Below are 26984 nucleotides of genomic sequence, written 5' to 3'. Positions count from 1 at the left end.
CCTTCTGAACCTTTACAGAAAGTTTGTCAACCTCTGATTTAAAAAAGATAATGGGAATGAATGATTCAAGTCTCTTGATCCAGGACTGGGATGTAGTTCAGTGGTGAGCACTTGCATAGGTTTTGTAAAGCGCTGGGTTCTATCCCCAGCACCTAAGGAATAAATTAAGAAATCACTAGTTCTGTCTCAGTTTAGTTTTCATAGCTAGGGGTTTTGGCTGCTTTCCAACTTGAAGTCTGACTTGCATGGAAGGCCTTGGAATTACCTTAAAGGGTTGGCCTTAAAGCTGAACCAGAAGACTAGCTACAAAGGCTACTGAGTCATTTAGAGATGGGCAGATGTTGTTATTAAAATGTTGACTCAGAGCCAATTCCAAATGGGCTTCTAAAAATAACTGCCCTTCAACTCTTGGTAGTTAAGTGCCCCTCTGCCATGACTCTTCTGTGGCGGGGTCACTGAAGGGCACCAAAGGGCAGAGCTGGGGAGCACTCAGTGGGCCTGCAAGGCCAAATGGACACAGTCTTTCTTCATCTCTCTGCTATTGGGTGAGGCAGGTGTACACCGTGTGGCAGGTGCCTGTGTTATTTTCTCTGCTTCATACTGCAGAGGGCAGGAGAAGGCAGACCTGGAAGAAGAAGCCATCATACTTTTCACCAATGAAAATTTGAAACCTAGTGCAATGGCATACATCTGTCATCCCAGCTATGTGAAAAGTATGAACAGGAAGGTGGCAGTCCAGAAATAAAAAGGGAGACCCTATTCTCAAAAATAAAGCAAAAAGGGGCTGGGAAGGTGGCTCAGTGATAGAGTGCTTGCCTTGCTCAATCATGAGGCCCTGGGTTCGATTCCTCAGCACCACATAAGCAGAAAACGCTGGAAGTGGCACTGTGGCTCAAGTGGTAGAGCACTAGCCTTGAGCTGAAGAGCTGAGGGACAGTAAATAAATAAAGCAAAAAGAACTAGAACTAAGGGAAGCATGTCAAAAGAGTCCATCCCCTCTAGCATTCAGGAGGGGGAGGCAGGGAAACAAGAGTTGTAGGCCATCTCAGGCAAAGTCAGTGTAACTTTGGCTTAAAAAGAAAAAAAGGACAGGGTTGCAGCTCAGTGGTAAGTTGTTTCTGAGCATGTGTGAGGCCTTGGGTTCCATTACCAGCACTAAAAACAAAGCCTGTGTCCCCTGTAGCATTGCTGAATCACGACTCAGATGAAAGACTAGACATGGAATAGAAAGTAGAGCTGCCAGTGTAGGAGCTTCTGGTTTTGCTCAGTGGCAGAAACCACACTGCAGGCATATCACATTTGCTGTGGGTGCCAGTGACAAAACCTTAGCTGAGGACACGTTGCCAGGTCCCTCTGTTGTTTCCTGTTAGAAGACTTGGCCCACGGCTTTTGTTGTTTGTTTGTTGGGACGGGGCTCCCTTGGGGACGTGTGCTAGCCTGGAACTTGCTATCCTTCCACCACAGCCCCCTGAGGGCTGGGCTCGCAGCCCACCAGCACTCTGTGAAGCTCGCCTTGCATTTCAGGAGCACTGTCCTGATGGAGTGGGAAGGAAAGGGTGCTCAAGTCCCCCCATGGGAGCCCTTCCACGGCACCCCAGCAGCAGCAGTGGTCGTGGAAATGCTTACAGCAAAGTACAGGGTCATTGGAAATGCTGTTTCCATGGGCTTAAGACTTGGTTTTGACACTAGGTGTCAGCTCACATCTGTGTCTTGTGTCACCTAGGCATGTTTTAGGATGACTTCAAAGACTGTCCTGTCTTAATGCCAAGTGCTTCACACCCTAGACACACACCCCTCTGTGTGTGGAGTCAGGTGACCACATATAGGTTATGGTCATTAGGTGGGAGCCACAGCTCTGCGTCATTGGGTGCCCTCAGTCAGGGCACCAAGTGTATCCCCCACTTCTCTAGGAAAAAAGAGTCTCGGAGTTAGAACCCAGAGTGCCAAGCCCTGGGAAGCCTGAGTCCCAAGCCCACCTAGAAAGATTCTGGGTGCTATTTGATAGGTGCAGATAGGTGGTGCAGATTTCCAGACCAGCCCTCTCTTACTCTGCACCAGGCCCCTCTACCCAGTGAAACAAAAATGTTTGCCCCACATCTGCACCCATCAAGGCCAGAGGCCCTTTGTCCTAAGATGTATGAGCAAGACAAGAGGGCAGGTGCTGAGAGAATGACAGATGCAGAATTCAGGGCCAGTTCTCCTACTTGGGGTGCCCTAGCCCACATCCCCATGACCTTGAGCTCCCGGGTCGGCATGGTTGAGGAGAGTCACTTAAGGGTTCATAGCACAATTGTGTCCTTTTCTTGGTACCCCAGAGGACTTTCTGTCCCTTGAGGCAGAGAAGCAGAATAGCTCCATGCTGGGCCACCCCGTAGTTTTGAAAATAAGGGTCCAGGCTTGAGAGAGCACCCCTAGCATAACCAGACAGTGGCAGCCAGCTTCCCTCTCCCCTGTGGCCCTGGGAGGGCCACCTTGTCCCAGAACACAGGCTCTCCGCATCTCTGACCCGACCCATCCCCCATCCGCCCCGCCCTGCCCCGCCACCCGGCCTCCATGTACATTGAAGGAAAATTGTCTTTTTTGCTCCCAGTCCTCTGCAGAGCAAAAAGACTTGTCGGATTCAGGAGAGGAGCCTCTGGGGGAGGCTGAGGCCCTCCACCATGGCACAGGTCACCCCGAGTCAGCTGGCGAGCTTGCCCTAGAACCTCCTGTCCCCGCTAGCACTTCCGCCAGCACTCCTCCGCCTCCCGCTCCACGAGAACTGGCAGGGGTAAGTCCACGGCACAGGGGGTCTTCAGTCCTGCCCCTCCCCTGGGGGCCCTCTGTCCAGACCCTGAGGCAGCATAAGCAGCTGGTGGTGAGAGACAAGGGTTTCCTCAACTCCCTTTAATTTGTGCTAGCAAAAAAATTAGAAGTTGTAGCCTTCAACACCAGGGCTTTATAAATGGGGGCATCTGTACCCACAGCAAAAGACCAGTCCTGGTGTGCTTTCTGAGAGAAATGAAATACCCAAAGACTTTTAAGTAGGGGGTGGAGCCTTCCAAATTACTTCCACCCTCTCCTCCCAGCTTCTGATTTTCTTTTCTCTCCCCTGATTAAAGCATTCAGGTTCAGCATCTTAGGACCCCTAGGAGCTCTGGCTTCCTCGAATATGCAGGTACAGGATCTTCTGGTCCAGGGAATGTGGTGAGGCTAGGGGTGCTTGGACATGGGTAGGTCATGAACTGTCTGCAGTCAGAGCAGGAAGAAGAAAAGTCCCTTGTGACCTCAGTGTCACCGTTATCTAAAAGATAACAGGCGGAGCCAGCACCATTATTCCTAGCTACTCAGGAGGCTGAGATCTGAGGATTGTGATTCGAAGCCAGCCTAGGCAGGAAAGTCCATGAGCCTCTTACCTCTAATTAACTACCAGAAAACTGGAAGTAGTGCTGTGGCTCAAAGTGGTAGAGCACTAGCTTTGGGGGGGAAGAAGCTCAGGGACAGCACCCAGGTTCTGAGTTCAAACGCCACAACCAACAAAAACAAAAAACAGGTGGCGGTGGAGAGTGTAAACTCTCGAGAGCAAAAAGCCTCTATAAACACTGCTACATTCAGGATGTCAGGTGACAGGAGAGGGCCCCCTAACAAGGCTCTGTACTGCACTGGAGAGCACAGAGCTGAGTGATTCTCCCAGCACATCGAGCAAGATTGAGTCTCAGCCACCAAGGACTTGTAGGGAGCACCAATCAGCTCTGCTGGGCTCAGAATTCTATTTTAACTTCAGAGAATTCAGTGTGTGAAGGAAAAAGAAGAAGCGGGCCTCTGTGTGTGTGGAGTCTGGCAGGACAAAACCATCCTTCATGCTGCGGAGGAAGGTTTGGGGTAGAAGCCTGAGAAAAATTGCTGCACGGTGCCCAGGAGTGTGGCCCCCACACAGGAAAGAATCAGGAGGTGCTGTTGTGGTTCTGACAGAGCAGCTGTAGCTTCCTTGTTGGGCACTTGAGTTAGCGCAGCCTCAGAGAACGGACAAGCTTCTTCAGCCTGCCACAGAGGCAGCGGCAGCTTTCAGAGCAAGCAGCCACGGTCAGTCTGGGTCAGTAGAGCCAGTCAAAAACACACAGGCCCATGTACCTCAGATAGGCCTGCAAGGATGTATGCCTGTGTCTACTCCTGGCCTCTGGGGGTAGCCTGTGTCCATAGAACTTAGCTTCTCAATCCTTATGGACAGCTGGTCAGAGGCTCTAATCCTGAGAAATGCAAGCAGTCTCTAACCTGGCAGAGAGCCTCAAGCTGAGTTCAGCCACTACAGGACTAGCTAGGCCTATGGGGCAGAGGGTGCAGCCTGTAAATAAGCACTGGCATAGTGCCGAGGGCCAGGCAGACAGCATACGTGCACACGCTGGTTTTACCATAACTTCAGAGACCTGGGAACAGCACTGTCATACCACTTGGTGACAGCTCTGAGCCAAGCAGGGCCTGCTGCCATGGGCTTTCTGCAGACTACTTAGGCTAGTTGCTAATGGTTCCCATTAATTGCCTCTCTCCACTGATTGGACATGCTCAAGGCAAACTAAACTTTATGTTAGGTCAGTTGAGCCATAAATCAAGTCAGATGGAACCCAATCCTGCTTTTTCCTCGGGGCGGGGGGGGTATTCACTGGTAAACTCTTATTCATCAGAATCAGAACAAACTTGGATCTTATTCTGCCCCGTGTTGTCACTCAGGAAATGGTGCACATTACCCAGCAGGTCTCATTCATCATGTCTGGGCTGCTCTCTGCTCCATGATCCCTGGGGGCATCTAACCCTGAGAGTTCACTATAATCAGTTGTGGCTTGCTTAGAAAGGGCCCTTATCATCTTTCAGCCTCATCAGAGCCCTGGCCACTGAGGACTCGGTACCAGGAAAAGGTCTCTATATATCAGACTTCTGGCTCTCAGAAGACAGCTTGAAGAAGACCAGACCACATGCAGATTAAATTCTCTGATCTGGAGAAAGCAAGCAGCCATCTGTGCAGACTCGAGCCTGCTGGAATCATACTGGAGTGGAGCTCCAGGCCAGAGCACTGCGGAGTGCTGGGTGTGTTTATTAGACCCACCAGGGAGCTTTGGAAGGGCTAAGAATGAACCCTCTGGCTGGACAGCTTCCTGCATGGGCCTGACCCTCGTCACCCTTGATGTCCTGACTTTTGAGGACAGCCCATCGATGCATTTGCAGCATCCACCTCTGATAGGCCTGCAAACCACCGTTTTTGGTTCAAAACACACAGCGCTGACATCTCCCACGTGGGTCTGTTGTCATCCTTGCTTTGCCACAAGCAGCCAGCCAGTCCACAGAGACAGCCCAGGCCCTGGCAAGCCAAATGGGAGCCACGGTTTTCTAGAAAGGACTCTCAGTTCTGGCCTTGCTCTCGGGAGCCCTTCCCTTGGTCAAGAAGACAGTGCCTATCACACTCGCAGTCCTTTATAGAGTCAGCTTCTGAAAGCAGCCTCCTGCTCCATCCCATCTCTTGCCTGGCCCCAGGGCCTGTTGTCCAGTCAAGGTCACACAGGCAGCCTCGAAAACTAGCTTCTAAATAAACTTGCCCACCATGGAGTGTGCAGACAGATGCCCCACGTCCATAGTCCCATCCTGGTTGGATGCAATCCTCCTGCCATCTCGTACCTGGCAATAGGGACCTGCACACCTCACACACCGGAGCTGCTCCTCCAGGGTCATAGCGGTCATCGGGCAGAGGACTGTGGATGGCTCCTGCATCCGCTCCACTGACTGATCCCTGGGGACTTTTCATCCTTTCAAAATTCATTTCCACTATTAGGGTTGGCCTCAAGGCCTCACTCTTGCTAAGCAGGTGCTCCACTGCTGAGCCATCCCTCCAGCTGGGTTTTACACTGGTTATTTTTGAGATAGGGTCTCACTTCCTTACCCAGGCATGTGCCTAGACAGGACCTGCACAGTTTAGGCTTCCTTAGCTGCATTGAGAGGTGTACTCCACTAGGTACTGCTATTTGTTGAGATAGGGTCTTGGAACTGCAGTCCTCTGGATCTCAGCCTCCCACTTAGCTAAGATTACAGGCGTGAGCCACTGATGCCTGGCCTTCCTCATCTTTAATATCCTGCCTCATGCCTGCTCCCGGTTCCAGAGAGATAAGTTGAAGTGTTACTTTGGTCAGCCTCTCTGGCCTGCTCCTGGTTTGATTATTAGTGTGGGTGCTTTCCTCACAGCCTCCCACATGCTGCTGCCCCGTGCGCCTGCTGTGTCGTCTCAGAGCCCTTGTCCTCGCACTGGGGGAGTCAGGCCTGGGAGAGGTAGTACAGGAGGAAATAGGGCACCCACACATACAACATCCCCCTGCCGCTGTGTGCTGTACGCCCGTGGGGCCACCCCCTGAGAAGCTGCTCCCTGGGTTGGGAGAGTGTTGGCCTGGGACTGCCTTGACCCAAAGAGGCCCAGGGGAAATGGAGATGGCCTTTGGGTCTGATGTCAGCTTGGCAGGCCCAGGGAATTGATAGAAGCTGCACCCCAAATTTTTTCTTACCTTGGAGAGGACAGTACAAGCTAGTGGGCAGCAAGCTCAGCTTTCCAAGAGACTCCTAGCTGCAAAGTAAGGGCCCGGGGAGCCCAGGGCTAGAGGCCGCTGATGAGACCTGGCTTTTTGCCCACCTCCCACTTCCCCCAAAGTCCTTGAGAGGAGTCACTGCAAACAGCAGTCAAGCTTCCAGCAGCATCTGGAAGATTCCCCAGAAGAGCCTTCTATGTCCTCCTTCCCTGGACTAAGAGGCCCGCACATTCCTGACGAGTTCTTAGAAGAACTGGGGCTCAGATTAGAGCAACATCTGAGTAATCCTGCTAGGCCCTCTTTCTCCATCCATCCCTCGCTAAGTGTCTCTGGCCTAGATGGTGGGGATCTGTAGAGAGGCTGAGGAGTGGGGTGCTAAGGAAGCGCAGCACCCCAGCCTTGAGAGAAGCACACAGAAGGAAGGAACAGTGTTGAGAAAACAGCAAGGAGACCAGCAGGACTGTGCAGTAGGGGCGCTCAGCAATTGGAATGGGAACTGGACGAGCCAGCTCCCCTCAGGGCTGGAGCTCACTGACTTGGGTTTGGAGGTGGTGTGGAAAGGGGCCCCGCATGGTTGCAGAGCGGCTGGTTTCCAGGCTGCCTGGGAGCTACAGGGATCTCAGCTCTGCAGGGAGGATCTGTTGCACCCAGCAGGCTCTTCCAGAGACTTGGGTCCTTAAAGAGGTATGGGGTGTTGTGGAAAGAGTCCTCATATACAGAGCAGGAAGCAACAGACCTGAAGGAAGAGCCAATAAATTGAGGGGAACAGTTGATGACTCTACCTCACTCTCAGGAAGCAATAAAGTAAGAAAGAAAGTGGAGGACCCGAGTGACAGCCAGAACCAGCTATATGGGCAGCCATGGCATCCACAGCCCACAGCAGGTGCACGCTCTTAGGGTGCCAAAGGACCTGGGCCATGCAGGCGTGTTCTCCCATCAGAGTGGAGCATGTATGGACACCTGTCAAGATCGTGATGATGGTGGAGATGTTCTGGGTCTCAGGAAGCTCATGGCACAAGCCTTCTCTGTCTCCATAAAGCCGTGTCTGGGGCAGTATGCTGAGGATGCTGAGGACCTGTTCCCTTCTAGGCCTTGAGGGACATGGAGTGTGAGGAGCAGTGGCCACCTCCAGGAGAGGACAGTCATCTCCAAGTCTGAGAAGTCATTGAGGAAGGACAGGCCCAACACCAGGAGTCCAGCATGGAAGGCTTTGGGTACAGTCCAAGTGCTTGTTGAGATAGGAGAGGAAGAGCCTAGAGCCAGGGGTTGGAGCATGGGCTGGAATGTGCTGGGACAGCCTGCGGGCCCCAGGGGGCCCTGGAGATGTGACCTTGGAGCTGGCATGGAGGGAGTTCTGGGGATCAGGGGAGGTGACAGCTCTCCAGGGGGCCTGACCTCAAGCCCCTACTGAATGAACCAAGGTTTCTGTAGCCAGAATGGGCTGTCAGTGCCTGTTTGTCCCCGCTTTGCCGGTGTTTGGGGTGTGGTACCAGAGGATGTCCTCCAAGAAAGGGATGACAAGCTGATGGCAGTTCTGAGTGATTGGACATAACCCCAGGCTGCTGGCCTCAAAGCGCTTTGAGAGTGTCTCAGTCTCCCACACCCTTGGGACCCTCAACCCCACCCAGGTCCATGACCCTGGCCCTGCCCAGGATCCCTCCTGAACACTGCACACACACACACACCCCAGTTGTCCAAGTGAAGGACCCAGAACCTGACCAGGGCCCACTGGCTGTGTTCCACACACCTCAGGGAGGTAGAAGTGAGAGTGGCTTTGTGCCCATGTTGGCATCTCAGCCTTAAACCGGCTCCTGGACACAAGGGCTTTGTTTTGTTTTATTTTAGCCAACAGCTCTAGCTGGTCTCCTGTTCATTTGTATCCACACATGCGGATAGCATTAACACCCTCTTCTCACAGCCCCTAGAACTTTCCAGATGGCACATGGAACACAGGCCACAGGCACAAAGCCCGGGCTTGCTCCCCTCTCAGACCAGGAAAAAGTCCAGGTTAGGCTCCTTTCCTGTAGATTGGCTGTGTGACTTTGAATAGGCCTCCTACCTCCTCTGGGCTCTCATTGCTGTGTATTCCAGCCCACTGCCTATTTTTATGTGGCCTGTGAGCTAAGACTGTTTACATTTTTAAAGGATTATAAAAACAAAAGCAAAGGATATATGTCAGAGTCCAAATGTGGCCTGCCAACCCAAAAGCACAGCTCTGGCCCTTTATGGGAAAAATGTGCCAGCGGGCTGTTGCAGGAGGCCTCCTGGCTCCCGTCAGCCTGGCCTTTATTTATTCACTTCTTGCAGTTTGCAAAACACATGTGCAGCATCTCATTCAGTCCCCAGTAGCTCATCGAAGCACGTGGTCTACATTTAGCTAAACTTGACCCCTGAGAGCTTGTTGGCAGCCAATAACACTGACCCACGCCTGCAATCCTAACTACTTAAGAGGCAGGAATCAAGAAAATTGGGCTGGGAAGGTGGCTTAGTGGTAGAGTGCTTGCCTTGCATGCATGAGGCCCTGGGTTCGATTCCTCAGCACCACATAAGAAAAGGCCAGAAGTGGGGCTGGGGCTCAAGTGGTAGAGCGCTATCATTGAGCTGAAGAGCTGAGGGACAGTGCCCAGGCCCTGAGTTCAGACCCCATGACTGACCAAAAAAAAATATATATATAGAGAGAGAGAGAGAGAGAGAGAGAGAATTGCAACTTGAGCCATTCCTGACACAAGACTCCTCAACTAATACCTGGATGCACATTCCTTTCATCTCAGCTATAATGAGAAGTGTGGTCTAGGAAGTGAGACCCTATCTCAAAATAGCTCTGTGCAAAAAGGGGCTAGATGTATGGTTCAGCAGTAGAGCACCTATCTGACAAACACAAGGTCCAGTGCTGGGGGGGGGGGGGGGGGCGGGCGGGCGGGGGCAGGGAAAAGTCTCCCTCTTGCTTAGAGTCCCCCAGGAGGAGTGGTGTTCCTCTGTCCACATCTGGTCTGAAGGGAGACCTGGCCCTAAGCAGGGACATGCAAGGGGTGGTCGTAGGAGGAAGGACTTCTCACCCCTCCCCCAACCAACCACTGTTTGTCTATCTAGATTGGTGGCGAGGTTGGCAGGGGAACTGGGCCCCAAGCTTCTAAGTTTTCACTTGGAAAGAACAGCCTGCCTTATAACAGGAGGCTCCATAAAACATGCCAGAGTGAGGGATGGAGGCTGGTTTGAGTTTGAGGGTACTGTGCACAGTCCCGCTTCAGCTCTCAGCAGGCTGCCCTGTGGCCTGGGCCAGTAGCACTGACGCTAGCGGAACTGCTCAGTGGGACTCTGGAGAAAGGACCAGTCCCATTTGGAGAGCGCTTCCTCAGCAGCACAGCATCCCCTCATGTGTTTCCAGGACAGATGGAGGGATTCCACAGAAATTTCTAGGCCATGGTGTGGGGTTCTAGGGGGCAAAGCATAGGCTGGGGCCCCCTTGGCAGCTCCACATGGCCCAGGCTGAGAGTCTGGGTTCTTGGAGCTTGGCGACTCTCACCACCCATACTGTGCTCTTGTTGCAGAGGTCAGCCGGAGGCTCCAGTCCTGAAGCAGGAGAAGGTAAGGAAGTCTCTAGAAGGTACAGCCCCCCCTCCTTTGGTGATAAGAACAGAGCAGCCTGATATTTCTCCTGTTTCTAGATTCTGACCGAGAAGATGGTAATTACTGCCCTCCGGTCAAGCGGGAGAGAACGTCCTCTTTAACCCAGTTCCCTGCTTCACAGTCAGGTGAGTGCGAAGCTAACCACACTCCCTCCACTGCTTCTGTCGGATTCTGTCACCCGCCCAGGGCATGTGGGACCAGTGTTCCCATCCGGTCAGTGGCACTTATGGCTTCCAAGCTAATGGAGAAGACACCCTTCCTCTGGGCTGGGTAGAGGGCCAGCCTGACCTGCCTAGTGTCCATGGGAACTGCGTGTATGCATGCATACAGGCACACAGCAACCTGCAAGTAAAGAAACCCTAGATGGGAGCTCTCAGCAGGGTTTGGAACGGCCAGGAGGACATGGAGGGCCCCTTGGGGTGAGAGGCGTGACCTGCAGCAGAGAGGCACTGTACAGGAGGCTCTCCTTGCTCCCCGACGTGACTCCATCCCCTTTGGGGAGGGCGGGCACACATGGACCTACGTGGATCTTACCCCCTGGGGAAGTCACTCCTGTCAGTGTAAACATCTTACACTTGTGAACGTGAAGGATGTTGTCATTGCAGAGTGCGTGCACACAAAAGCAACGCACATGTGATGGGAGTGTGCAGGGCACACATCCCCGGCACCCTGGGGTCCTCACCGCTGCACACGGTCCCCGGAGCAGAGCTGCTGCTGTCAGCTCACCACATGCCCAGGCCCCACCTGGACGTTTGTCGTCCAGGTTGTGGTGGCTTCCTTTATTTGAAGGCTCTGGCCATGCTGACAGGCATGTGGGAGTAACGGGACTCACGCCTCCTGCTTGTGGCCCTTGTCCCTTCCACTCCTGGCCACCGGCTAAGTGCCAGAAGGTGCCACGGAGAGGAGAGGGGAAGGCATGCCAAAGGAGCAGTGGCCCCTTGCCTTGCTCCCTGACAATCCCCTTCCCTTGGAGGTTCCTAGGAGAGCCTCAGCTCTCCGTTACCAGCAGTGGGGGACAGAAGTGGTCCCAGTATTCAGAAATCATTGCTCTTGCTCTGCCACTGCACTTAGCTGGGTTCTGTCTCATGGGCTCGGGGTGAGTACTCATTGAACTCCACTTGTTGAAGGGCCTGTGGGTACCCCCATCCGAAGACCCACATGCTGTTTCCACACTCAAGTGGGGCTCACCTGGCTGGTGAGAAACAGCAGGGCCTGAGGCAGCTTGCAAGAAGGCTTGGGGCCGTGGGCCACTCTGCCTCCGTGATGTCCCCCACCCCTACCCCGTGGGCGCCCAGTGTGTTAGGAAGGATGGGCAAGTCCAACTTGTGGCTGCTGGGCTGAAGACCAGAGTCTCGTCTACTTCCTTCTTGAGAGTTCAGATATCTTACCTATGTGCTGGGGCTTAAAATGCCTCCCTCCATTGGGAGACCTGCCCCCTGCCCAGCCATGCACCCACACTGCCAGCACCACCTTGCCCAGAGTATTGAGCATGGAGGTCTCTGTGCTTTGGGCTTTCTGCTCAGAGCCCTGCTATCAGCATAGACAGCCCTCAACCTCTGCTGGTACGTGGCAGAGCCACTGGAAAAGACAGTCTTCAGCAAGGAGGGGCACTAGTGATTAGGATTCCTTCTCGAGTCCTGAATGCTGGGCTTTTCCATCTACAGCTCTGGAGATTGGACTCCAGTGTCAGATAAGACTCCCTAGAGCCCTGGAGTATCCATCATTGTTTTCCATGGTAACGGTGGTGGTGGTGATAGTGATGATGGTGATGATAGGGATTGCACTTGTTAGGCAGGCCTCTCACCCTGCTACCTTTTTACTGCATTTTATTACCTTTTTTACTGCATTGGTTACTTTCAAATAGGATCTCCCTTTATGCTCCTCCTATACTTCACTGTGTCATTAGAGATGACAGGTACATGCCACTATGCCCAGCCTTTGTGCTTCCCCATAGCTGGGACAATAGGCACATGTCACTGTGGGTTTCCCTGGGTGACCTTGAACCACAGTCAGTCAAGTATCTAGGACTGCACCTAGCTGGAGTTTCTAACAACAACAAAAAAAAAAAGCTTGCTAGATGCTAGTGGTTCAGGCCTGTAATCCTAGCTCCTGAGGAGGCTGAGATCTGAGGATCTCAGTTCAAAGGCAGCCCTGGCAGGAGTATCCATGAGACTCTTTAATCTCCAGTTAACCACCAGAAAACTGGAAGTGGCGCTATGGCTCAAGTGGTAGAGCATTAGCCTTGAGCTGAAGAGCTCAGGGACAGCTCCCAGGCCCAGATTGAAGCCCTACAACCGACCCAAAAAAAAAATCTTACTACCTTTTTTATAAGGATTTATCGGGATTAGTTTTCTGCTTGGGCAGAAAACTCTTGTAAGACTCTTATCTCCAGTTAACCAGCAGAAAGCTGGTAACTCACTTAAACAGTGGGTGCCAGCCTTAAGCAAAAAAGCCAACTGAGAGTATGAGGCCCTGAGTTCAAGCCAAAGTAACCAGCACACAGAAAGAAAGAAGGGGAAGGAGAGAGGGGACAAAAAAAGCCAAGCACATTGACTCATACCTATAATTCCAGCTAATTTCGAAAGCAGAGATCCAACAGGGTTATAGTCCAAGACTAGTCTTCTAGGCGAAAAGTTAGACCTCATCTCATCCAATAAACTGGGTATGATCATGTACTTCTCTATTAACAGTTTTGCAGGAGCTGTAGGTGGGAATACCTCTCTATATGAAGCCAGCCTAGGCAAAAATACAAGACCTGTCTGAAAAACAACTAAAGCAAAAGCTGGAAGAGATGTGGCTCACATGTTAACGAGTACCCGCCTAGCAATTACAAAGCCCTGAGTTCAACCCCTAGTACTACCAAATTAACTAATTTAAATCTTAAAAAGAGAAAGGATCTCCCATCCATGCACCCTCCAGTCCCCAAGGTAGCTACGCAGCCAGAGCGGTGTCTCCAGACCCTTGTGCTCTGCATTAAATTTCATGCCAGTTAATATTGCCCAGATCCATTCAGATAAATGGAATAATCCCAGCTTTACAACACTGGGGGAACAGCTTGTGAGACTAGAGAGAAGGGAAGCCTGCCTTTTTTGGTCTCTTACTGGAGAACTCTAAGGCTTCCTGAAGCTTCTCCCACGTGGCTGAATTCCCCATAAAAGATTTAATGAGCCAGTTTAACAGCCCAAATTCTGTAACCCAACCTGCCTTATATAAATTCACTACCAGCTTCAAAAGCATTTCCAGATAAGCCATAGCCCAGTGTGGTATCCGTGGCAAGAGCAGAGGCCTAGTGGCTTTTATAACTGGAAGACTGATTTAGTGGTACCATTTCAAACACCCCAATTCATTCCACCCCTAAAGCAAGCTGCTTTGTGGCATTCCCTTGGCCTCATCCTGGGGAGCCTCAGGAGTGGCAGGTCAGCTGGCCTGGCTGTGGCTTGGGCCTTGGTGCTCTGAATGGTGGGGAGCCTCTGCAGGCTGTGCTATCAGGACCAGCTGAGGCCTGTGGTGGCCCTGCTCCCAGTCTTCCTCCTTTAGCATTAGGAGCAGGGTGGCTCAGGACCTCTCTGTGGCTGCCTTGGCTTAAAGGCCCCAGGGCCCTGGCTCGTGGCTACCTGCAGAGTGAAGGTCCCACATGCCCTGTCTACCTTGGCACTTTTTTAGAAAACTCAAGAGGAGCCCAGCCCACCAAATCCTTTTTTCTTCTTCTGTTGGTCATAGGGCCTGAACTCAGGGCCTCATTACTGAACCCTGAGTTTTTGTTTCTGTTTTGTCGGTCATGGGGCCTGAACTCTGGGCCCTAGGTACTGCCTCTCAGCTCTTCAGCTCAAGGCGAGCGCTCTTCCACTTGAGCCACATCACAACTTCCAGCTTTTTCTGCTTATGTGGTGCTGAGGAATCGAACCCAGGGCCTCATGCATGCAAAGCAATCACTCTACCACTGAGCCACCTTCCCAGCCTGGACCCTGAGCTTTTTCACGCAAGGCTAGCACTCAACTACTTTGAGCCACAGCGCCACTTCTGGTTTCCTGGTGGTTAATTGGAGATAAGAGTCTCACAGTTTCCTGCCTGGGCTGGCTTTGAACCGCAATCTTTAGATCTCAGCCTCTTGAGTAGCAGGGATGACAGGCGTGAGCCACCCACATGTGGCTCCACTGAGTCCTTTTTTTTGGGGGGGGTCCGGTCGTGGGCCTGAACTCTGGGCCTGGGCACTGTCCCTCAGCTCTTCACCTCAAGGCTAGCGCTCTACCACTTGAGCCACAGCGCCACGTCCGGCTTTTTTTTCTGCTTATGTGGTGCTGAGGAGTCAAACCCAGGGCCTCATGCATGCAAGGCAAGGTCTCTACCACTGAGCCACCTTCCCAGCCCCTCCACTGAGTCCTTTCTAACAGAGGATTTGCCCTGGTCATAGCCAGAGAGCTCCCCTCCCTCAACTGCCACCTTATTCCTTCTGCATCCGTTGTCCTGTACAAGTCCTTCCATTTGGGTTGGACCCAGGTATGTGCCTTGGTGAGCTCTCATGCGGGGATAGTGCTTCCCGTGTGTACCATGCTGGCCTGGCTTGATAGCCGGGAGCCTTCAATCGCACAGGAAGGGTGGCACTACTATGCCTGTGGTTATTTTGGAGAGCTACTCGGAGATAGCAGGAAATGGCATCTCACCTGTCACAGGTTCTTCCCTCTCCTTCCCCTTTTTCCTTCCCCACTTTGTGTATTGCTGGCCTCTTGAAGCAAGCTAACTACAGAAGTATGCATTTAGACTCCTGTTGGGGCTGATGGTCCATTACTTGTTTAGCGCTCACAGGGGCCAAGATCAAGTCAGCAAGACCACTTTCTGCAAGATCCCTGCCTTTCTGCCTGGTTCCTTCCTGCCTGCCCCACAAGTGTCTTCAGGCTCAATCTTCCTGGATTCTCCATTTCTCATGGGGCCTAGTTCTTTGTAGAGACCACTATCTGGAACCAAGTTCTGCCCCCACTGACTGCCTGGGTGTGCGTGGGGCCCACGTGGTACCCCGTACAGCCCCAGCACGTCCTCCCAGCTCTCCTGCTCATGCTGTACCTCCTCTCTGCCAGCAAAGCACTGTCTCCACTGTTCCATCACCCATCCCCGAGCAGGCCACCCATGCCCACAACAGCCCTGCAGAGAGCGCTACCAGGCAGGGTTCCTTTGCAGGCGGGGTTCAGTTCCAGGTGAGAGGTCCCTCGGTATGGGTAGGTGCTGCTTCCCTGTCATCACGTAGCTCTCTCCAGTTGGTCAGCTGCTCAGATATGCTTCCCAGACAGGCAGAAGCTACCCCCTAGGGCTCTTTCTTCATCTAGTCATGCCCCCAGCACAGCAGCCTGTGCCCCCAGACCCCGGGCTGTGCTCATCTGCCCAGGAGACAGCCACATTACATTGGCCAGGAAAAGCGTGTTTCTGGAAGGAATGACAAGAGACTTCATTAGCTTCCATACGGCAGGGCTGGGACAGGGGCCTCTGGGGTTTGGCTGGCCACTCACCCTCCTTCCACCTCTTCTCTCCCTCGAGAGCGTACCTGCTATCAGAACCCCGGCTTGCCATGCCCTCAGCATGCATCTCCTTTGCATCTATGAGTGTGCCAAGGTGTGGGCCCAGTGCCAGGACCAGTCAGTGCCGGGCCTGCATCCCTGCTGGCCATCTGAGAGGGCAAGCCAGAAAGGAGGCACCAAGGAGCCTCTCTGTAGGCAGAGAGAGGTGTCCTGAAGCCAGCTCCCCAGACGTCTTCAGAATCACTCAATTAGAAGTTTGACTTCAACCTTCAAAAATGTCTCCAAGTTGCCAGTCATCCTGTTTGGGAAGAAAACATAAGTTAGCGCTCACCTCCTGAAAAGGCTACTAGGTGGTGCCTTGCTCCTGCACATTGGGCATCTGCTTGTGTGGCCTCTGTCACATCACAGGTGCCACCCAGCACCTCGCTTGTAGGCGGCAGGGTCCTCCCTGCCCTGAGTGCTGCACTTACACGGCTGTGGCCAGAACAGCAGCCTGTCAGCAGCGGGACCTGACCTTCAGAGCTGAGAGCTCACCCAGCCAGGCATGTCAGGCTCTGCTGTTGACATCTTAATGTGCAGTCGTGCGGCTGTTACCCCCTAAGAGGCCCCAGCCCCTGGCCCCAAACCCACATCTTTTCTCCTAATTTCCCTTTTCTGAAAGTTTCCTAACAATGAGTTATACACTGTGGAACTTTTGGGGTACCTTTACATTTACTTATGTTCTAAGTTACTATACATGTAGCCCTGGCTGGCCTGGACCTCGAGATCCACCTGCGTCAGCTTCCTGAGTGCTGGGGTGACAAGTGTGCCCCTCTGCCTGACCTGATGGAATTCTTTTCTTCATTACATTTTTGGAGTGTTGGTGACATGTGTAATATAAAAACAAGGTGGTCTCCAGCACTGCTGGGGTCCCAGGCCAGATCGTACCATCACCACCACTGAGCTGAAGCCCCTGGGCTCTAGCTCTGAGTGTTCTGGGCCCTCACAGGCTGCCAGGAGTGCACTTCCTGAGCAGCTGGCCAAAGAAAGCCTTTTCCTAGGTACCCTCTTACCCTCTGAGCCTTCTAGGAATATGAGCAGACCCTAGGACCTTACCTTGCTCTGGGGCACCGTGGTGCTCTCCAGGCCAGCGGCCTGGCATTGGCCCTCCTCTGGGACGAAGGATTCTGACCCCATGGCTTTCATGGCCCTGTGCCTGCATCCCTTCACTCTCTCATTCCCTGTTGTCAGCATTTTGCCCCAGAGCTGTCATTTGCAGCCATTTTCCCTGTTCTCCAGGCCCACAGCCCTCCCATCCCAGCCCCTTCCTGCTTGACTGCCCTGCCCCAGGAAGGCCTGCTTCCCATATCTTGTCTTCCGCTTGTAGAGGAAAAAAGCAGTGGGTTCCGGTTGAAGCCTCCGACGCTGATCCATGGCCAGGCACCCAGTGCAGGTAGGTGGTACCTGAGAGCAGGGGGACATGGCTTTCCAACACCTTTCCTGAGCTTTGCCTGGCGACAGCACACTCAGTCCCCTTATGACCCAAGTGGCTGCTTCCATGTAGTATCTACTGCCTGTGAGGGGCCAGCCCAGCCATGGGGTGGGGAGGGCTGGGCACACCACTCCATGTAGCTTTGGAAAGGGGCCCTAAGCAGAGTACAGAGCCTCCCACTGCCCAGCTGCCCTTGACTCTGGAGCCCTGTCCCTCAACGAGTGACAGTGTACAACAGCTCTGTTCCCATGTTCCACAGGCCACCTGGGCCTCAGTCAGCCCGAACTTGGGTGTCTAGCTACAGAGAAAGATCCACCCTGTGGCGCATGGGCACAGGTCCTGGGGCAGGGGTGCTGTGTTCCAGCTGGCACTCAGCACCCCAGGAAAGCGACTCTATTCCAGGTCTGCCGAGCCAGAAACCCAAGGAGCAGCAGCGCAGTGTGCTTCGTCCAGCCGTGCTGCAGGCCCCACAGCCGAAGGTGCTTCCACAGGCAGGTGAGATAGGAACCAGCCCAGCACACCCCTGCAGTTCCTCTGAGCCCCGTAGAGGAGGTCTCCCCCACCCTGCATGACTGTCCAACCACTGTCTTCACAGTAGCTGCCCTTCCTGGCACCCTGTAGCTCTGTCCTGCCCAGGGGACTTGAGAGCCATTCTTTTTTAAAATTAGCTTATGTATTAGTTATGCTAATTGTCTTACATACTGGCGATAATAGTCACCAATTTTACTATTAGCTACAGTTGTGTTCACACACATGCATTACCATGCCACAGGCATTTACTACACATTCCAGTTAATATCACTGCCCTGAGGGTCGTGTTAAGGAGAGGAGCCTTTCCACCTGTGCATTGAACTCCTGCACTGTTCTACTAGGTGCACATTGGTGACTTCTCCTACCCCCTACGTTTTACCTCTGAGCACTCCACGTTTGTAAGTCATCGTGGGAAAACTGCCTGATATCTCTGAAGTGGTTAATTACCTCAGGAGCTATTTTGTTCTAATGCTGAACAACCCAGGCCAGATTTGGACATGTGTGTACTCACATGATTTTAAGGAAAAATGCCTAAGAAACTCAAAAATGCATTAGAAACTCAAAGAATTTGTTCCTTTGTATTATTAACTAGCAATAATGCTTCTAAACACACTGAACATTCAGTTGTTACTTTCATTTTTTGCTTCGTCTTTTTGTTCTTTGGGGGAGGGGGCTCTTATACGTGCTGAGCATGTTTTTCTCTTGAGCTGCCTCCCTGGCCTATACAGTTCCTTTTATTTTTGTTTTTAATTGAGGACTGTGTGGCTTTTAGCAGAGCCATTGTAAGATAAAGCAGGTCCCTTATAAAGGTGACTTTACACTGTAGGCCAAACCTAATAGGAGGGGCCCCAGCCAGGGTCCAGTATCAGGCACACTGCAGGAGGGGGGACAGCAGGCCCCGCCATTTGCCCAGCTGCTCCCCCTGTCCTTCCTGCAGTCCCGAGCAGCGGCACCAATGGGGTCAGCATCCCAGCAGACTGCATGGGGGCAGCAGCAGCATCGTCACCGGAAAACTCTGCACAGAGAAGCCCGTCCGAGCCCACAGACAAGGTGCATGCACTTGAGGTCAGTGGGTCCTGGGCTGGAGGGGGAAGGGAATGTGCCCTGTGTGAGCTGGAGTGCCACTTAGGATTTTGTGGTTAGGCCCTCCTAGGATCCCAGAGGTTCTTTTTTGGCTGGTACCGGGACTTGAACTCGAGGCCTTGCACTTGGCTTGGCTTTCTTGCTCCTGGCTAATGTACCACCACTTGAGCCACACCTCCAGCCTAACATGTTGCTGGTTAATTAGAGCTAAGAACCTCATGACTTTTCTGCCTGGGCTGGCTTTGAACTGAGATCCTCAGCTCTCAGCCTTCTGAGTAACTAGGATTGCAGGTGTGAATCACTTGCATCAGGCTGCCTGGGGATTGCGTTTGAGGTAAGTTTTCCTAAAGGGTAGGATCATCCCCTGCATGCCCTCCAGCCTCCTGGCTGTCACACTTGCTCCTGCCACCATGAAACACAGCCAGGTGAGCCTAGCTGGTGCTGTGCGGCCTGAGCTTGCAGTCTCAACACAGTGAGTGGGATGAGCCCTTCCCTGTCGACTCCTCAGCCTATGTAATCTGCTGTAGCAACAGATAATGGGTTCTGAGCAAACCAGGTGACACTGCTCACAATGGCGAAGGGTCTGGTCTGTGAACTGGGGCCCATCTGGAAGGTTCCACCCTTCCCACATCACATAGGACCCAGCAGACAGTGCATCTACCCCACAGCATTGACAGCCAAGTTGCCAGGCAACTATGGGCTTCATCCATCATCAGAGAATAGGACCCCAGCAGAGCACTGCCATCCAGTTTGGGGCCACCCCAGTGCTTGACCTGTGTCTCCACAAGAGCCCTTGAGTCATGGAAGGCAGTCTTGCAGCATTTTACATGGAGAAATGCCTCCCAGGGCCCTGTGGTGTCCTTTTCCCCCATGAAGAGGTCCCAGTGGAATCTCATTCCACGTGGTAGAGGTGCTGGACAGCCCAGGCGTAAGGTCCTTGGGCCTGTATTTCCCAGCAGTCCTAGAAGGGATGCTTGGCAGAGCCTGCTTTCAAGGCAGCACAGATGGCACTGAGATCAGCGCTGCAGTGGCCACGTGGTATCCTTGTGCACTGCCAGATTGGGGTGTTCGTCTTCCCCTCTGCCTCCACTGCTGAAGACAGCCTGAGCCTCACACTCCTTGCCCTCCTCCCCAGGCCCTCAGCTCAGCCCTGCAGGGAGCCAGCTGTCTGGTTACTACCACAGCTCAGAGTTGTGTCTCCCCAACTTCGGCCTGCAGGCTGGACCACCTCATGAATGAGGGTCATCCTCCCACATCATGGCCATCTGGCTCTATGTGGGGCGCATGCCCTAGGTGCCACATACCCACATTGTCCCAGGAACACCCTGTGTACTCTCCAGTCACATGGCAAGAGACAGGCAAGACCTCTGCCTGCACAGGCATGTGACACAGTGCCACACGACTCATGGGGGCCCAGTGAGGCCCAGGGCCAAGCTCCCCAGGCCATCCACACCAAGGCCGGCTCACAGGGACTTTGCTGGCAAAAGTGAGTCAGGGATTCCCTGTCCCCCTCCTAAGCCAGTTACAGGGGTGGGGGAAGTGCAGGTGAGGGTAACTGAAGGAACCTCGGGAAGGAGCCTTCTGGGTCACAGACCACACTTGCTTTACAGGCAGAAACATTCTGCTGTATTCTGCTCTTCACAGCACTGCACTGCCTGTGTCCCCACCTCAGGTTATCTACAGCTCTGCCCAGCCGGGGACAGCACCAGCCAGGGTGTACAGGAAGCCAGCAGCTCGAAGGCAGAGGGCCAGGGGTGTGGCTGGCGGAGGTGCATCCCCGCCATGGCAGGCAGGTCGGTGCACCCTGCTGCCTAGCGCCCGCCGGACACGGTGTGTTTGCCATTTTCAAAGGCCATATTTGCTCCTGCGCAGGCACGGGCCATGACAGGACATGAGCTCTAGCAGCAGTATAGGAAGTGCCGTAGGAATGCAGACTCTGGCAGACTAGCAAGACAGTCAGTCCTGTGCTCTCTGCCCTGGTGCTGGCCCTGGTCCCAGTCCCTGCCACCTAGAAACGCCAGAGGCCCCCATGCCACGCCCCTCCCAGCATTTCACCCCGACTTCATTCCTTTTCAGTCTGTACAGCTTTCATTTTGTAGTTTTGAGAAAAACATGATTTACTAGCAAGTTCACATTCCACTATCCCAAAATTAATGAATGAGCTACTTAAAACCTCACGAAAGTCCTCCCCTCAAGTTCAGAGTTGGAAGCCCATGAAGTAAAACGTGGACACTGATCTCCAGGGAAAGCAAGTCCCCTAGATAATCTCTAGTCATTATTGCCTATTGTCCTTTCTTTTTTCCTACATTTTGCACCTCTAGGGGAGGAGCCCAGGCTAGGCAGGCCCTTGGCTGGCTATGAACCTGGGTAGTCCGTCCTCCCACAGTGTATTGGGGAGCAAGGACCACCCCACACCAGGGGCCAGAAATCAGTGGCTGAGAAGATGCTGACTCTGAGGGTCATAGCCCCAGGGGTTTCCCAAGGCTACCTCTGGTTAAGGGCATTCAGTCTAAGCTCCCTAGGGTGGGCAGAAGCTATGGAGCCAGCACCATTGCTTAAGCTTGCAGCCACCTGTCCAGTGCCAGTCCCTACATCTGCCCTGGGAGCCGGGAGCACGCCCTGAGGAGCGTGGCGGTCAGCTCATGCGTCGCCATTCTTTCTCACCGTGCTCTGCTTTGTTAACAGGAGCAAGAGCCCCAGGAAAATGAGTGTGGAGGCACTTGTGGGGAGGAGAGCTGTGAGGGGAGAGAGCAGGCCACGCAGCAAGCCTTTATGTTCGGGCAGAACCTGAGGGATAGGGTGAAGGTACGTGCCCAGACTCCAGGAACTGCTCTTCTAGCAGTGCGGCCTGACGCCCCCTCCACACTCAGCAGCTGCAGAGTGACCTGCAGTCTGCACACAGCCCCCCCACCCCCCCAGCCTGCCCTGGTTCCTGGCAGCCTCACCACACAGCTCCCTCACTGGCATTGTTTAGGGCCCCCCAACTCTTGAGTGCAGCACCCAGACATCTGGCTCCATGTGTTCTGACAAAGGGCTTGGGGAGGGCCCCGGAACACTCTTCTTTCCTAGTCCAGCACAGGAGACTTGGCCTGGCACTGCAGCATTTGGACAGGGCTGTTTTCATTTCCTGTGGCATCTTGCTCTATATGGAGCGCCTTCACCTCTACACAGAGCCCTGTCATCCTGACGGCCACAGGTGTCCCTGGACATCACTCAGGGTGTCCTGGGGCAAAACTGCACACACACACACACACACACACACAAACTGCCTTCACCTTTATGTGCTTATTTTGAGATGGGATCTTATGGTATTTCCCGGGCTGGGTTCACACGCCTGGCTCCAAGTGCTAGAACCACTGGCATGTGCCTTGGCCACCTTATTCTAAAGGTATCATGGTCAGAGACTGTTTCCTTTCCTGGACTGAGTCAGTAGTGTGTAGAGATGAGTCTTGGCAAGCACTGGCTGCTGGGACAACTTCTCTGTCCTGGGTTTGGATCTGAGATGCCCCAGCCAAGCCGGCCTCCCCCGGGATTCTCCCGTAGCTCGTGCAGCCTGAGCCTGGCTGCAGTAGCAGTGCATCACTCAGTGGTGGTTACAGTGGTGGGTCCCTGGCGTGGAGTTGGGGGGGAGCGCCCTGCCATTCCAGCTGGGCATGGTGGTACCCACCTGTGATCCCAGAACTCTGCAGACTGAGGCAGGAGAATAGTGAGCTCCATGCCAGCTTGAGCCACACGTTAAGACCCTGTTTCAGAAAACTAGAAGTTTGCCAAGTCTACCAGGTGGACAGTCCTGCCTGGCTTAACTGTAGTCTCCTGCTTCCTTGCCATCCAGCAGCAGCAGCATGCTGTGATACTGCTGTGGCTGCAGGTAGAATGGCGAGGCCCTCGGGCACCCCTGCAGGAGGGGAGTCAGAGCTCCCCCTGCATCGGACATTGCCCGGGGCTTATGGAGTTGGGGAATCACACCTGAAGGGGCCTCCCTCTCAGGGCTCCTGGGGACCAGTCCCCAGTAGCTTTAACAGACTCACAGCGTTGGTGTCAGAAGCGCTGCAGCCACCATGTTTACCTCCCCTGACAAGGCCAGGCGTGGCAGCGCTGCATCCCAGCTTCAAGGCATGGATGGGATGCCACCCTGGAAGCAGAGGCTCTGTGTGCTTTATGGCCTGTGTCTATATCTTGCCTGTTGAAAGCTAAGCATGGAGGCAATTGCAGGCCCACACCCCTGAGTGCAGGCTGCTCATACAGCCTGTTGGGCTGTGCAGCCCAGACCCCTGTTGTGAGCGGCCATGCCTCCTCTGTCCCCAGCTGATGAACGAGAACACCGGCACGAGCAGCATGGACAGTACGGCGCAGCCCAGCTCAGACACGCCAGCCGCCACCAACTACTTCCTCCAGTACATCAGCTCCAGGTGCGTGCCTGGCCCCGCCGCGCCCAGCCCTCCCTGGAGCAGCTGCCCTTGAGCGGGCAGTGCCAGGGCAGTGGGCTCAGCCAGGCCTCTCAGACCTGAGAGGACAGGACTTGAGTGGACTGTCCATGACACGTGGAAGACACAGCGGGCCCGCGGTGACTCCACCACTTGGTGGAGCTGCGAAGGCTAGCCCCGTGCCCTTTGGCCTGGGTTGGGTACATGGGGCTCTGGCTCCCCCCAGAGTTGGGGCCTCTCAGATGCCTTTGTGCCCTCCTTGAAGAGGCCTGGTGCGGTGTGCACACATGGTATGTCTTGGACGACACGGGGCTCTGCGCGTGTCTGGAGTCATGCTCACTGTATCTCCTCTTCAGTTTAGAGAACTCGACCAACAGTGCTGACGCCTCCAGCAACAAGTTTGTGTTTGGCCAAAACATGAGCGAGCGCGTTTTGGTGAGTGGCCCCGCCAGCTGCTGTAGGCGCTGGGGGAGGGGGGCGCAGGAGGAGGGTACAGCAGCCCCTGGGAACATGTGGCAGAGATGGACACGGCATTGTCACCTATAAATCAGGACCAGCTTAGCCAGGGCAGAACCCTTGGCCTTGTGCCCAGGGAGGCTCCCAGTTCTGAGGAACCTTCCCAGCCCCACACCAACCTCCCCGGTTGCCTTGTTTCCCGTAGAGCCCCCCCAAGTTAAATGAAGTCAGCTCAGATGCCAGCAGGGAGAACGCGGCTGCCGAGTCGGGGTCCGAGTCCTCCTCCCAGGAGGCGACCCCTGAGAAAGGTATGGCAGAGTCCGGGGTGTGGCTGTCCCATCTGGCCCGTGGGGGGACCAGCAGTGATGAGAACCATGGGCTTGGTGTTTCCACAGGGGATGGGAGGAGGTTTGGCCTCTTCGGTGTGGGGGCTTTCGGCTGGCTGCTCATTCCTCTAGCAGTAGGCCTGGAACGTTCTCTTCATCTGCCCTCTGCCTCTATGTCTCTCCTCTGCTGGACAGGGAAGCGGGGCGGGGCAGGGGGGGTGGACAAAGAGGGGGGATGCTCCCAGAGTCCCAGGCCAGGTGTCTGGGGTTTCTTTCCCTGGGTCTAGCCTATCAGGGACAGGGGCACCCATGGAGCACATCAGCCATACCCTTTGCCAAATGAAGGAGTCAATCTTGCTCAGCTAGTAACATTTCAGAGTCCCTGGCCGAGTCGGCAGCCGCCTACACGAAGGCCACGGCACGCAAGTGTTTACTGGAGAAGGTGGAGGTCATCACTGGGGAGGAGGCGGAGAGCAACGTGTTACAGGTGAGCGCGCACACCTGGGGCTGTCGCCGCAGCACGGCCGCAGTCTCACTGTGCACCCATCAGCACAGGCCACTCCAGAACCCCTTTGTGCCCTACAAGGAAGCTCCGCCTCCACGGGCCCACTTCCTGTCGCGGAGCCACACTCTGGGGCTGTTTGTCAGCTGCTTCTCTCTGTGGGCAGTGTCCACACAGCCCTTCACCCTAGTGTCAGAGCCCCGTCCACCAGTGTGGGCGGACCAACCAGACTGTGTGTCCACTTTTATTCATTCGTTTATTTATTTATTGGTCAGTCTTAGAGCTTGAACTCTGGGCTTGCGTGCTGTCCCTGCACTCTTCAGCTCAAGGCGAGCACTCTACCGCTTAAGCCACGGCGCCACTTCTGGTTTTCTAGTGGCTTATTGGAGATAAAACTCACAGACTTTCCTGGCTGGCTTTGAACCGCAATCCTCAGATCTCAGCCTCCTGAATAGCTAGGATTATAGGTGTGAGCCACTGGTGCCCAGCTACTTTTTTTTTTATTACTGTTTTGTTTGTTCCTTTTATTTTTGTACAGGTACCACAGCTTGAGCTTAGGGCCTCCCTCTCTTGCTCAGCTTCCCACCAAGTTCACAGCTGGTGCTTTACCACTTGAATCATGCCTCCAGTCCAGCTTTTTGCTGGGTGTTGGAGCTGATGTCTCTGAAGACTTTATTGCCCAGACACCTCCAGGTCTCAGCCTCAAGCATAGCTGGGATTACAGGTGTGAACCACCAGTGCCCAGTTGTGTCTTCTATTTGACAACCTTGATTTGCAGCTTGATATGCAGCACACGTGTGGGATTTTGACAGGCTTGGAAGACTTATTTCCTATGAGCTGTGGCTGGGCAGTAGGAGGCTGCCCCTGATTTCTATAGCACCTTGGTCTCCCCCACTCAGTGTTCCCTGAGTCTTTGCTTCTATCTTGCCCTAGAATAATGTAAGGCAGTGTCTCATTGATTTTCTTTTCTTTTCTTTTTTTTTTTTTTGGTTGGTCATGGGGCTTGAACTCGGGGGGCCTGGGCACTAGATTGTGCGTTTTTTCACTCAAGGCTAGCTCTCTACCACTTTGAGCCACGGTCCCACTTCCAGTTTTCTGGTGGTTGGACTTGAATCATGATCCTCAGATCTCAGCCTCCTGAGTACCTAGGGTTACAGACGTGAGCCACCAGTACCCAGCCCTTCTTGATTTATATTTGAACAATTAGCTTACCACACATAAAGGACAAAAGAAGAAACTAACCGAGGGCCCACCTGAACACCCATGCTGCACTTGGTGGTGCTGGCAAGGCCAACTCGGGTCCGGCTGTCCCCCACGTCCCCCACCCCACACTGGAGCCCCGAGGTCCCTGCCACCCACCGGCCACCATGTGTGTTGCAGATCCAGTGTAAGCTGTTCGTCTTCGATAAGACGTCACAGTCGTGGGTGGAGCGAGGCCGGGGGCTGCTCAGACTCAATGACATGGCGTCAACTGACGACGGGACGCTGCAGTCCCGCCTAGGTGAGCTTGAGCTGCCGGCCAGAGCCGCGCACTGGGGGCTCAGCTTCGCCCCGGGCTTTGGCGTCCGCTTCAGCTACTGTTGGGCTGGCTTTGCCAAGGAGGGGCAGTTTCCCAGCCACCTCTGCCCCTGCCTCTTGTCCCCTCTCCCACCTCCTTCAAAAGCACACTGTCCCAGCGCTGCCCAGCATGGCTCCTTGCCCCGGTTCCCTTGGCAGCTAAGTGTTTGTTAGCCGCTGCTGATGGCTCGCCCCAGCCACCTGCACTGAGACGCCCTCACCCCAGAGGATGCTCAGCCACACACGCGTGTGCCAAGCCAGGCTGGCCCTGCTTCCCATCCCCCCATCCTTCCTCCCCCCCCTCCCCCCCCAGTGGCAGATAGTTCCTGTGGAAGCTGTCCTGTGTTAACAGGGCTGGGTAGTCACACGCTCTGACCCTTGTGCCCCTCTGACCCTCCCCACGCCCGTCTGGTAGGGAGAGCTGGGCCCCGGAGCAGCCACCACCTCCCCCCTTGCTGTGCTCCACTGGCTGCCGCTTACCAATGTGTGCCCTGCTTCCTGCTCTCCTGGCCCCAAGAGGTTGGCCCACTGGGGGAATTATCCAGTGGCTCAGGGGGGGTGGTCTCTGCCACCATGGGTGGGCAGGAGTGCAGCCGTGGGCCAGTCCCCGCTGAGCGCCTTTTTGGTTGCAGTGATGCGGACCCAGGGCAGCCTGCGGCTGATCCTCAACACCAAGCTGTGGGCGCAGATGCAGATGGACAAGGCCAGTGAGAAGAGCATCCGCATCACAGCCATGGACACCGAGGACCAGGGCGTCAAGGTCTTCCTGATCTCGGTGAGCTGACTCTCTGTGCTGAGGTGGTGGCAGCAGCCCGAGAGGCCCAGGCACCCCTCAGGAAGAGCTCCCGCTGCCTCCCGCCTGGCCTGCTGGGGCCTCCCCCCAGTTCACTGTGCCCCTCCCGCTGCCTCCCTCCTCCCCTAGCCAGGCACAGCACCTCCATCGGTGCCTCACCAAGGGGTG

General features: G+C 54.4%; 1 protein-coding gene across 5 annotated transcripts in view; it reads left to right on the top strand.

Moving 5' to 3' along the window:
* Nucleotides 1-26984, top strand: part of Ranbp3 (RAN binding protein 3) — a 47037-nt gene that overhangs the window by 18351 nt on the left and 1702 nt on the right. The window contains exons 3-15 of one of the 5 annotated variants that reach the window (XM_013022892.1): nucleotides 2591-2770; nucleotides 10088-10124; nucleotides 10205-10291; nucleotides 17040-17105; nucleotides 17547-17639; nucleotides 18613-18725; nucleotides 21444-21563; nucleotides 23064-23167; nucleotides 23539-23617; nucleotides 23844-23946; nucleotides 24342-24451; nucleotides 25847-25967; nucleotides 26656-26798. In XM_013022892.1, coding sequence (XP_012878346.1) covers nucleotides 2591-2770; nucleotides 10088-10124; nucleotides 10205-10291; nucleotides 17040-17105; nucleotides 17547-17639; nucleotides 18613-18725; nucleotides 21444-21563; nucleotides 23064-23167; nucleotides 23539-23617; nucleotides 23844-23946; nucleotides 24342-24451; nucleotides 25847-25967; nucleotides 26656-26798 — 1356 coding nt within the window. Of the gene's footprint in view, nucleotides 1-2590; nucleotides 2771-10087; nucleotides 10125-10204; nucleotides 10292-17039; nucleotides 17106-17546; nucleotides 17640-18612; nucleotides 18741-21443; nucleotides 21564-23063; nucleotides 23168-23538; nucleotides 23618-23843; nucleotides 23947-24341; nucleotides 24452-25846; nucleotides 25968-26655; nucleotides 26799-26984 lie in introns of all 5 variants that reach the window. The other 4 variants (XM_013022891.1, XM_013022895.1, XM_013022894.1 and 1 more) reach the window with 4 other exon arrangements.

The sequence above is a fragment of the Dipodomys ordii genome, unplaced genomic scaffold (genome assembly GCF_000151885.1).
Source record: "Dipodomys ordii isolate 6190 unplaced genomic scaffold, Dord_2.0 Scaffold64, whole genome shotgun sequence".
Lineage (NCBI taxonomy): Eukaryota > Metazoa > Chordata > Mammalia > Rodentia > Heteromyidae > Dipodomys > Dipodomys ordii.
Note: the sequence above shows the minus strand (reverse complement) of the source record. Positions and strands in the feature narration are given on the sequence as shown.